The sequence below is a fragment of the Bolinopsis microptera genome, chromosome 2, assembly GCF_026151205.1.
Source record: "Bolinopsis microptera isolate Bmic1 chromosome 2, MBARI_Bmic_1.0, whole genome shotgun sequence".
NCBI classification, from domain to species: domain Eukaryota; kingdom Metazoa; phylum Ctenophora; class Tentaculata; order Lobata; family Bolinopsidae; genus Bolinopsis; species Bolinopsis microptera.
Genome location: NC_087073.1, coordinates 10,686,785 through 10,699,164, shown reverse-complemented (window position 1 = coordinate 10,699,164; position 12,380 = coordinate 10,686,785). Strand labels below are relative to the sequence as shown.

Sequence of the window (12,380 nt, the reverse complement as noted above, 5' to 3'; positions counted from 1 at the left end):
GAAACGACAGGTTGAATCAGGCAAATATTTCAATCATACAAAACCATGATATCATCAGTGACAACTGAGGTAGGAACTAAAATTAAACTTACAAAGCTAAAGGTTTACATAAATATTCACTCGAGTGGATATTTATTAGCATAATTTATAGCCATCTCTGAGAAACACTATAGCAAACCTACCCCAGTATTGGTTAGCAAACAGTATTATTGATTAATTCCCTAAATTGCTTTCAGTCCACATGCTGGATATTTATTGGCATAATGTATAGCCATCTCTGAGAAACACTATAGCAAACCTACTCCAGTATTGGTTAGTAAACAGTATTATTGATTAATTCCCTAAATTTTTTTCCCTACTCTTGCCGAAGGCAAAAAGATCGTAGGGAATAAGTAATCGGGTTTGGATATATGAGGTGGCCCGACGGTCCTACGGTGTCGACAAAAGTCTGCTCCTTCGCAATATAGACCACTCCCCTATAATTATGTGTATAAAAGGAGTCTATTTTGCGCGCGCGACGCTGGTTATGAGTTAATTAATTACAGGCATAGCAACCAGTTTTTGGTGCTTGACGACTGTTACAAACGGATCAATCATCAATATAGGTGTTATTTGTGTGAAACAAGCTTAACAAATTACCGAGTGATAAAATTCAGCAAGTCAAAACAAATAAAATTATGATGTCAGCTGATAAACTCGTGGCTGTGGGCTGATTATTTAACAGTTAATCGACACTGAATGGTAGAAAGCATTGGAATACATAGTTGAGAACAAATGTTACTTCACAGTTACATTCAAGAAGCAACTATAATATCAAGATTGTGGTATGCTTTTAACAAGAATCCTATATCAAATAAAAGGCTCGAAAGTCGATGGTGCTGTGATGTGTCGAGTAAGAATCAAAATGTTTTAGTTTATGTTAGATACAAATAATAACTAAGACGAGACAGCATATTTTATTACAGTCAATAAGTTGGCATACGATGCAGTAATATGACGTGACATGATACGCATATCGTTATTGTTAACACGAAACAAAACCGCGCAAAGTATGAAATGATCTACAACCAAACCACATACAGATCGACGGCGACACCTCAGATGCGCGCAGGATTTTTCAAGTTCTGCACGCCTAATATAATATAAACGTTTATTACATTGTACATGCGCCAAACACCACTCTGGGATACAATAAAGTAGAACAATTTAATTGTATGCAGTAGGGAAATTTGATCGTGCGTGGTATTACCGCGGCGAAATTCTTGTTTTCAGTCCAAATGCTGGATATTTATTGGCATAATTTATAATTGTTTTCAGTCCAAATGCTGGATATTTATTGGCATAATTTATAGCCATCTCTGAGAAACACTATAGCAAACCTACCCCAGTATTGGTCAGTAAACAGTATTATTGATCAATTCCCTAAATTGTTTTCAGTCCAAATGCTGGATATTTATTGGCATAATTTATAGCCACCTCTGAGAAACACTATAGCAAACCTACCCCAGTATTGGTCAGTAAACAGTATTATTGATTAATTCCCTAAATTGTTTTCAGTCCAAATGCTGGATATTTATTGGCATAATTTATAGCCATCTCTGAGAAACACTATATAGCAAACCTACCCCAGTATTTGTTAGCAAACAGTAACATAGGGAAGCGGCCTCTTCCCTTCACACCAGGAAGCGTTATGTGTTAAGAGTATCCCACTCTGTAGCATAAATTAGTGAATTTAATTTCGCATTTAATCATCAGTTATATTATCAACACAAGTTAAAAATCAGATTATTGAATTGAAATAGAATGATTTACACTAAATTATAGTATGGTCTCAAAGCAGGAATGACACATCTTCTGAGCATGTTAGGGTCGTCCCTGAACTTTAAGTGATCAATGCCAGGGTAGACACACTTCATTAGATCTCCTCTCTCTGCCAAACTCCTCAGCCCAAACAAATCCTCAACAAAGAATCTAGATTCTTCCATCGGGATCATTCCTTTATCGAATCCATACTTTGTGTAGTACCCAAATACTGTGGATTGCCAGGGGTCGATCACGTTCTCACCTGGTCCTCCAATTAAAACTAATTTGGACAATTTCAGAAAGTTTTTCTTTCTTAGCTCTTTTTCAGCGGCAGTTCCAGTCTCGTTATTAAGTTCAGGGAAAAAACTTGTTTCCTTTCAGGTAGAGTTTGTAATGTGTTGGGTCAAGATAGTAGTTAAAAAGGCTCAATGTTTGGCCGAATTTGGAGTATCCGATCTTATATATTGTCTTACTGCGAGAAAACATGTCCAAGAAAGGCACGAACATTTCCAACAAAGGAGGAGTACCATAAACACCATGTTGAGGAGAAGCTAGAGAGATGAAGAGGACCACATTGTGATCCTCCCACATTTCTATCATGGTGCGCCAAATAATGCCTCCCTGTGAGTAGCCCACTGCAATGATCTGGTCGTATTGGGACGCAATTTCTTTTACATCCTTCAATATGTCCTTCGCTTGGTATTTGATGGGGGTAATACTGGTAATGCCATTGTAAGCATTGATCAGGTGCACTGGGATCCTAGTCTCTTTTTCAATGAACTGTTTGAATCCAAAATGCTGCTTGTAGCTTTCCATTATTCCATGCATGTGCAGAATACCGACTTTTGAACCAAGGACCTGGCCTAAGAAGACCAAGAAAAACACTGCACTGAACATCTTTGAAATTTTCTAGAAAAAATACTGACCACGTACATGTGTCTCATACTTTTTATATAGCTCAGAAATAGCATTCAACTGAACAGATGTTTGGCAGGAAAGTGAGAAAAATACCATTGACAAGTTTCTGTTAACTACCTTTCATCTGAACAGATGTTTGGCAGGAAAGTGAGAAAAATACCATCGACAAGTTATTGTTGACTACCAGTTAACCAGAACAGTGAACACAGACATGAAAATTTTCAATAGACACAATAGAAACTGCAACTTTTCAAATCCAGCAGCTGTAAATCAGACTTAAAACTGTTTAATGGCAATGTTATAAGCATTTTAAAAAGCATTTTGCTCGCCAACTTTTAGGTTCTATCATTTCGCCACTTCGGTATTTAATTTATTAACACCACTTTTAGTTTTTACATATGACTACATCACAAGATTAAATGCAACGTGTGGTATCAATTCATGTCTACCTTTTCTACCACCTTCTAACACCTAAACTAAAAGTCGGTAACTGGTACCTTCAATCTTGGACAATAGATATCCAGGTTTTCATAAAACACAGAAGATACTGCCTGCCACACTTATGTATTATAGAGTCTGGCGAATTTGGAATTTAGCGAGATTTTTGGACTTTCTTGTTTTCTTAAGGACAGGGGACAAAAAGTCATATACCAAATGAGCATTTAAATATGTTTATGTATTTACAGATAATTTCAGCAATGGTAATTGTCTGGCTATAAGGATAGACTCCCTCGAAAAATGAATTAACCAATACAATAGATGCTATAAAATGCTATAAATATGGTACAAATTTTAGAAACTGAAGTAAAAAATCATACCCTTGGTAATATATAAATTAAGGATAGGGCAGGTAGTTAAGTATGTATCATATCCTAGCATCCTGCCTAATTTCTGGTATAATACAGGGTGGTCATTTACTCTGGGCCACTTTGTATATTCCGATCTCGATCCTGGATGTGGCAAGTTTGCTTGCTCCCTAGACAAAAACGAAACGAACTGTTACGTTCAATATCATTGCAATAATGATAACAATAAGTTATTTTTCCATTAATGACTGGATACAAAAGTGTTTTTGTGTACAAGTAACATCCGTTAAATAAAAATACTGTAATTTAACTTGAGTAAGCGATATCAGGTCTCTAGTGAGCCTGCAACATAGCAATATTACTGTTTGTAGCGCGATGCACTACTAACTTTCAATGAAACTTTTTTTTTCAATGAAACTAATAAATCAATGTTTTAGCTCATTTTACAAAGTCAAATATTTAAAACAATTAAAATTGTATAGTGCTCAATTTGTAAATGACTAGTTGATCTTTGCTATTGGAAGTTTGTCAAGGACTGGCAGCTAGCGGGGGCAAGGAATGCACGGGCTTAGGGGCTTTTGTGCACACCAGAACACTAGCTCGGTAGATTTTTGGAAACTAGAAGGACTGAAAACTAAAATTGTTTTTGATGGAGGCTGAGGCATGTTTTTGAGAGGGACGGTATAATAGCTTGTGGTAACAACTGGCCTTTACTTTAATAGGATGAAGTTTTAGTTTTAGGACAGGAAGAAGGCATTAAGAAGATTTGCTCTTTGTTTACAAGGCAGAATATAAGCAATGTTGGTTATAATATGTATCAATATCTAGATCTTCGTTTATCAATTTTCACTAAATGGGTTTAAAATTTTAATAGGGAGGGAAATTCATCAACTTTATTAAGTACCTATCAAAAATAAATCTTATATCAATGTAATATATTAAAAATCATAATCCTAAGTCTAATAATAAATCTGTTAAAAACACTTTCTCACTACACTGCGCTTACACACGTTAGTAAGACAAAGGAAAATGCACACCCAGCTAATTTTCAATTTCAAGATAATCATTTTGGATGTGTGGACCCTAGGGTAGACTTAATGTCAAAATTTAGATTAGAGCATTCGAAATCTTTGTTTGTCCAATCAAGATCAGCATGGTTATGCTGGTTGACGAGCAGTGATTGCTTCATCCTAGACTTCAGGCAGGCCACACTTAGACAGTAGTCACGTATACCAAGCTTAGGCACAATTACGTTCCAAATACGAGTCGTTCTGCTATTGAAGTTGTCAGGGGGGTCTGCTTGGCTTAGTATAAGGGTGGGTTTCCTACTTGAGCAGGTGAAATTTTCATGGAGGGAAATCGGAGCACGGAATTTCATGATTTTATAGAGCTCAAGGAAACAATGGTAAGTTTACAGGTTTTGGACGGCAAGTATTCCGTGTTCCTTGAACAAAGGTTTCGTGTGCTCTTTCAAGAAACATTTTTTGTTCAGATTTTGGTTGCCAAACGGTCGAGCACGAGCACAGGTCTTAAATTTATCTAGGTATGCCTCCCTGTCGCCAAACAGTACTATACCCTGAGACAATATTTTTGTGCTTTGAATACAGAACTTATACGAGTTTTGGCTGCCCCACCCCAAACCGTGATACAATAGGAGAGGTGTGATTCAAATAGAGTGTAATACAACTGGCGGTGTAAGAAATCTGGGAGGGAGCAGCGTAGGCGGCAGAGAGTTGATGTTGCATGGCTGAGAGAACGCCTAAGTGATTTTATATGTTCTTCCCAGGTTAGCTTTTCATCGATGACGACTCCCAGAAACTTAGCAGATGCAACTTGTTTTATTGGAAAGTTATCAATGGTTAGAGTATATTCAGAATTATTGTCAGTCTGGGAGGACGATGCTGGTTTAAAGTGAATGAAACAGCATTTAGACAAGTTGACATGGAGTTTGTTTGCTCGCATGTAGGAATATAAACTAGCTAAAAGAGAATTACCACACATATAATATATGCCTCCTTTTTAGATTTCCCAGTCACAAATATATTGGTGTCATCAGCGAAGGTGACAAATGATCCCAAATTGGAGCTGTTGGCGATATCATTAATATATAGGAGAAATAAGAGAGGTCCAAGAATCGAACCCTGAGGGACTCCAAACTGTATTTTCAAGGCGTCAGATTTCTCACCAACAACTTCAGTATATTGTGATCTATTTGTTAAGTAACTTTTTATAAGATCATTTGCCACCCCACGTATCCCATAGCCCTGTAATTTGACAAGTAATGTACCATGATCTATTGTATCAAAAGCTTTGCTAAGGTCTATGAATATGCCTAAGACATGATGCTTAAGTTTTAGAGATTCAGTTATAAGGTTTACTGAGTGATTAACTGCATGTGAAGTAGAGTGTGACTGCCTGAAGCCAAATTGTGTTTTAGATATTATACCCTGTGAGCTAACAAACGAATATATTCTTGAGTAAATGATCTTTTCAAAGATTTTACCAAATATAGAGAGAGTAGAGATTGGGCGGTAGTTTTCTATCTCTTCAGGGTTTCCCTTCTTAAATACAGGAGTTATTCTACCAGTCTTTAAAACGTCGGGGAACGTGCCATTAGACATTAAGATGTTGATGTATCGACTAAGGATCGGTGTAATTACGTGAGATGATCTTTTGATTACACTAACAGGAATATCACTTGCTTTTCCATTTTCAAATCCTTTTATTATTTCCGTTATCTCATAAGGTGTACAGTCTTCTAACATAATCGATTTTTCATTAGTCTTTCCAAGGAAATCATAGAATGTTTTTATAGGGAGAATTGGTAAACCAGAGGCCTCACTGCTACTAAGTGTTTCATTGAGCTTAGGGGCAATAGAAACAAAGTAAGAGTTGAATCCATTGGCTATGACTCTACGATTCATGATTCGTTCGTTGTTTATGATAAAGGGAGGCTTAGTTTGCTTCTTTTTCTTGCCCCTGAGCTCATTGATTATCTGCCACGTTTTTTTGCTGTTTTCTATATTTTTATGGATTTCATTGCAGTAGTACGATCGTTTGGCGACCTTGATAATACTTTTAAGCATTCTTCGGTAGTCACTGAAGACTTTATAGAGCAGTACATTACCCTCAGGGTTTCTATTTGTTACAGTGCTTGACCAGTCTCTACAGAGTTCATGTTTTCTTTCAACTGAGACAATGATTCCATCGGTAATCCACGGGTTGAGTTTGGGAGTCCTTTTGGTAACTTTTGGTACGTCAAGCTTACAGTGTTTATCAAGTGTTTCATTGAAGCAGTCCAAGAACTCATTGAAGTTTACCGAGGGAGTTAAGTCATTCACCTTCACCTCGAGTTCATTAACAAAATTAGTGAGTTTGGAACTTGAATAATCATAGTAGCGAACATGTTTAAGTTTTTCAGTACTGTTTTCGGTAGGAATTGACGTGAAGGTGAATATAAAGGCATGGTCACCAATCCTATCATTCAATACACCGGAGAGAAGTACATGATCTATCTCTGATGTGAGGATATTGTCAATACATGAGTTTTTACAGTTAGGACGGAAGTGGGTAGCAAGTGATATAGTAGGATACATATTGTTACGAAGTAACGTGTCCTCAAATAACTGGCTGGAGGTTTGTACATTGAGGAGGTTAGAGTTAAAATCGCCAAGAATATGGAACTTTTTACCAGCCAACTGCTTAGATATATCCTCAAGAGTTTGACAAAAGGTCTCACTACAGCCATTTGGAGGACGATAAGCAACCCCATATGTCAGTTTATCACCCGAGCTAAGAGTAATTTCAACAAATAAGCACTCAATATCTTTTGTACAGTGAGATAGATTTTCGATTACTACAGCATTCAGCTGATCAGAGACATATAAGGATACTCCTGTTCCTTTTTTCTTATCAGGGAATGGTACTTGACAAAATGTTGTATAGGAGGGGATTTGGTATAAGCCTTGTTGGCTTGGATCGATGTTGGTCTCAGCCAATCCAATGACATCAAAATTACATGGGAGGGTCTTATGTTCTATTAAAAAGCTGTCAAAATTACTAGCAAACCCATCTATATTGCAAAACAGAGCAGGCAGATAAGCAGAATTTTTATTTTTCTCAGGAAAAAGTTTGCTGATTGAGTTTGCTAGTTCTTGTTTTGTGTAACGCTTACAGTCTTCAAGTATTGAAGAGAATTTAGCTATGGTGACATCTTCCTGGTTGTTTGTATCATAGAATTTATCTGAATCATCATATCTTTGGCTGCTTGGAAATGGGCAATACCTATCTTCTATTGTACTACAGCAATCACTACACATCCATAGACCGTTTTTGCTTGTAAATTTCGCGGATCTGAAGCACTTAGTATGAACAACTTTGCTGCAATTTTCACATTCTAAGAGTGGCTGGCCAATATTAATGTATTTACTACAGGGGTCGCACACATCTTTAATAAGTTTCATAATCATGATAAACTAAGTGGGATAAACTCCCACTGGTCGGGTGGCCTTCCTTTGTCTTACTCTCTCCTGTCTCTCCCTCACATACACCCACTGTTTCAGACATCTCACAAATTTAGCAATACCAAGCTCTCCGAGATGGATTTCATCACCATTTCTCGTGAGTTTCATAGCAAGCAACCCTTTACCGTCTAAAAAGTGGCCAACACCAAGGTGCCATACATTCTGGTTAAAGCTAGAGTACAACATTTCATCAACCAAGCTGTTGAATGCCATAATGTTTTTATTCATCTTAGGGAGTCTAGACGGGAAAACTGCTGTGACAAACAACTTCGCCTTAGGGCACAGTTTCTGGATCTGCTGGATTTTCAGGTGGAGAATGTCTACCAGCTGGTGTATATCACCAGGTGACTGCACATTTTCAACTCGTAGATCGTTGGTCCCACAAACTAAGATGACGTTGCTATAACCAATGCAGAGCTTAGGGTCTATTGCACTGACCTTGTTGGCTTTAACACGTTCACCTGGGAAGGACTGTCCAAGGGTTCCAGTACCGACACCGAACTTGATGGGCTTGGTGTTAGAGTCGCCCATGATGATGCAGCTCCGGCTAAACTGTTTGCTCACAGTTCTCAGTGTGATGGAGAACCTTCCTGTCTGCACAGAAGACTGAGTTTCAGCAGGACCTGTTTCATCAATACCGTGACGATACCAGGCTTGTGACGATCGTGTCATCACATACACTGAGTTAGATTCTGGACTCACACTATGAACATACTCAGTTAAGGCTTTCGTTTCCGGTCTCATGGATGCACTTAAAGCACACCTTCCTGACGTCGCCTATGCTGATAGTAGCAATTTCTGAGTTAGCAATAATCTCAGACTCATCGTCAGAGTGAAAAGGGAACTTGCTACTAGTGGTGGTATCAACTGAGGGAGGGTAGTAGTTTATTAGGATGGAGTTGGGCTTATGGGTCAGTCTGCACTTTGATGTAACTCCGTCTATGGCTGAGGCAAGGGGTGCTGGGATTGTGGGGGATAGGGGTGGGTCTGAATCACCAGTATAAGAGTAGTCTTCCCCAAACTTGAGGACCTGTCTTCCATTCTTCGGGATGAACTTATTGCTAGCTTGGCTCTCCAGGAGAAACTCTGTAACTTCTTTGAGGATCTCAGCACTTAGCACATCGACCAGGTAATCACACACTGGAGGTTCTGTGCATTTAGGGAGGGGGATTTCTGTAGCAGGTGGTGCTTCAGATGGACTTCTGGACTGCTGAAATTCATGAATCTCTTGACTCAGCTTCTTCAGTCTTGTCTCCAGGGATACAATCTCCACAGTAGGCATACTGTTACCAACAGCATTAGAAATAGCATCTGATATAGCCTGTATGTTCTGGCTGTAGTCTACAGAGCTCTTTAGGTTGTTGTCCATCTTGGCTGACATGCTGGAGCCTGGTCTGGGGAATGATGTATCGAAACACCATGGACATAGCCATTCTGAGAGAATAATATTCAGAGAAGCTTCAAGAGGTGTATCGTGCTGAATGTTGTTAGCACCCTTGAGATTGCAACAGGAAGCATGCCAGTGCTGAAAACATCTGGTACACTTGAACTTCCATTCCTTACCATCTGATGTTGATCGGCAAGGACAATCACTCTTTGAAGCCCGTTGTTTTACTGTAGGTTTATCCTGGATTTCAAGTTCTTCAGCAGACTCTTCAGCACGGGGAAAGGACTTGTACAGAGGGCTCATTGGACTGCTGGGGCTCTCTCTGAGGTTCGATGATTCTAAAGCTGATATCAGGTTTGGGCTGATCTTTTCAATAACCAGATTACCTGGAGGTTTAAGAACAGATGTCTCTGGTTGTTCTTGGGGTGACTTTTATTGGGTCTGATCAAGTATACAACGTGTGTTAATCAAAAATCCTTTGGAAGCTTTTTGTGTCGGTAAATCGATTTTTTAAACAGATCTGTCTGTACAATTATACTTTTGAAGGTATTTACCTAGCTTGCTAGTATATTGCTCGCTCCTCTCACGTATTATATATTGCGAGAAGTGGTATAAAAAGTTGAACGTGTAATATACGATATAATTTGTATCAAAGTCAAAAGTCGAGCGTGCCAAATCATTCCACTTCTACTAAATCGCTCGCCCAAATTTTGAGAAAATTCTAATTCTTGTGAAAAGGTCCTTTGGGTGTGAAATTGATCAGAATCGGTGTATTTTGGACGCTGATTCCGAATCACCCCACAACATTTCGAGAAGAAAGTTGCGCGTGCTACTTCGAAGAAATTTAAACAAGTAACATCCGTTAATAAAATTAAATCCAAATCACTCTACATTCGATCTTCGAGATTTTTCTACATGTCGGTTTTCAATAAAATTTCCGTTTCGTAAATTTAAAGTTAGCTCCCAAAGAGCAAAATTTGGGACAACTTAGATTTTGAATTAAATCGAAAAGTTTGATTTTGGATTAAATAAAAGATCACAGCTTTTTTTTAACGGGTGATACTCGTAAAATATCTGTTTCATATATATCCAACTCGGCGCGCGTCCTGGTAGGTTGTATAGTAGTAGTAAACCTACAAAGCTTTTTAACTTTGCAAATTAATGTGGTCGACATGGCTACCTTACTGGGCCGCGCTCAGCCTGTCATTCCGCCGAATCTTTAATTGACGATGTCAATTCATCGCAGCTCGGCGCGGAACAGTAGCGCATTTCGCCGATCTCGCTGTGAGAAGCCTCATTGAGTGCGCGGCGCGGCACAGTAACGCATCGCGCTACAAGCCGAATCTCTATTCTATGTTTATGAACATAATATCTATGTTTATGAACATAATAGCCTGAGGTCCCCAGGTAATGACTACCGGGCTCAATCAAGCGTGCGAAAATTAAACTTGACGTGACGCACGGTTACAAGCGTGCTGTTGAAAAAGTATCACCTCTAGCGAGCCCAGTAGGCGGTAAGGTTTTCTGGGTTCTTTTTGTAATGTAATTGGCCGGAGACAAGTGCTACGAAGTAGCGCGTGCCGGCCTAGTTCATTAACAATGGACAATGTATACATGTACAGTCCAATGAAACGAAAAGTTTAGGCACATTTAAAAAGATCAAGAATCAATAGTTCCCACAGTCAGACAACGAATGGGTTTAAAAATTCCAACAAAATCTTTATAACATCATTGGTAAAACATTTTCGGACATCTTCAGTACCTAATAAAGATAAGGGTTAATACTCCAATTATATCAGAAAATTATAAATTGAACTAAAGGATGTTAGCTGTAAAAAGAAGCCAAACTCTCAAAAATGGAATGGGAAGCACTCGGGTATGCGGGGTTGTGAGGCCCCAACTAGTCGGAAAAATATACTAGTCCCTGCATTAAGGGTGAAATAATTTAAGGACCATTGTCAGAAGAGTTTAATTGTTTTCCTTAAAATTTTGTTTTCCTTATTTGACTCACAATTTTTACGAGCGTGCTAAATCACTCTACAGTCGATCTTCGAGATTGTTCTAAAAGGGCTCCCGACAGTTGAAACCAACTTCAATTGATGTATTTTCGGACGCTGATTCCGAATCACCCCCCATGACATAGGGTTAAAATGCTCCCCTGACGAGATATTGGCGAAAAACTGTCTCGATCACGTGATATGACCATATAAGGAAGTTAGTCTAATTTCTCGTTAGGGTTAGGGTTTCAGCATATGCTTTTGTTATGGATTGGGTTAGGGTTAGGGTTGGAATCAGACTACAGGGTTAGGGTTTCGAATAGTCTTTCAGGGCCAGCTAGAGAACGGGTTGAAAAAGTCACGTGACAGTCGAGTGTAGAGTGATTAATCATCATCCCAATTTTTAGCAAACCTTAATTGTTTATGGTTTTTCAATCTCGTCCAGCTTCGAATGTATTAGAAGAGTTCGTGATCTCTAGTTGCTACTTTAAATGGGCTTTTACCTCCCTCATATTCGATATTATTTGGCTTACCTTAACGGTTGTAGCTTGACCATTGTTAATGATCTGGCCCGGCGCGCGCTACTTCGTAGCACTTGCCATCGGGCCATTTCGAGAAGTAAGCGGCGCGCGCTACTTCGAAGAAATTTAGACGAGTAATTCACATAGCCATGTGCCTACGCGTACTGCGTGACGCGCTTGTTTCACAACAACTCCGGCGGTCGCGCGCTACTGCAAGCGAGAGGGCTCTGGTTAGAGCAAGACGAGTAACATCCGTCAAGGTTGTAGCGCGATTAGTTATTGTGCCGAGCACTCAATTATACTAGATCGGCGAGATGCGCTACTGGGCCTCGCCGAGCTGCGATGAATTGACATCGTCAATTAACCTTTACGGGTGATACTCGCAAAATATTTGTTCCAATTAAGACCGTCGACGAGTCCGACTT

The 12,380-nt window shown here is 39.0% G+C and overlaps 1 protein-coding gene across 1 annotated transcript; it reads right to left on the bottom strand.

Moving 5' to 3' along the window:
- Nucleotides 1-1,808: 1,808 nt before the first annotated feature.
- LOC134826773 (lysosomal thioesterase PPT2-like) lies at nt 1,809-2,734 on the bottom strand. Its single transcript, XM_063839271.1, is given in 2 exon segments — nt 1,809-2,185; nt 2,187-2,734. Coding segments are annotated over 2 exon segments (810 nt in total). The 5' UTR covers nt 2,620-2,734.
- Between the last annotated feature and the right edge of the window lie 9,646 nt (nt 2,735-12,380).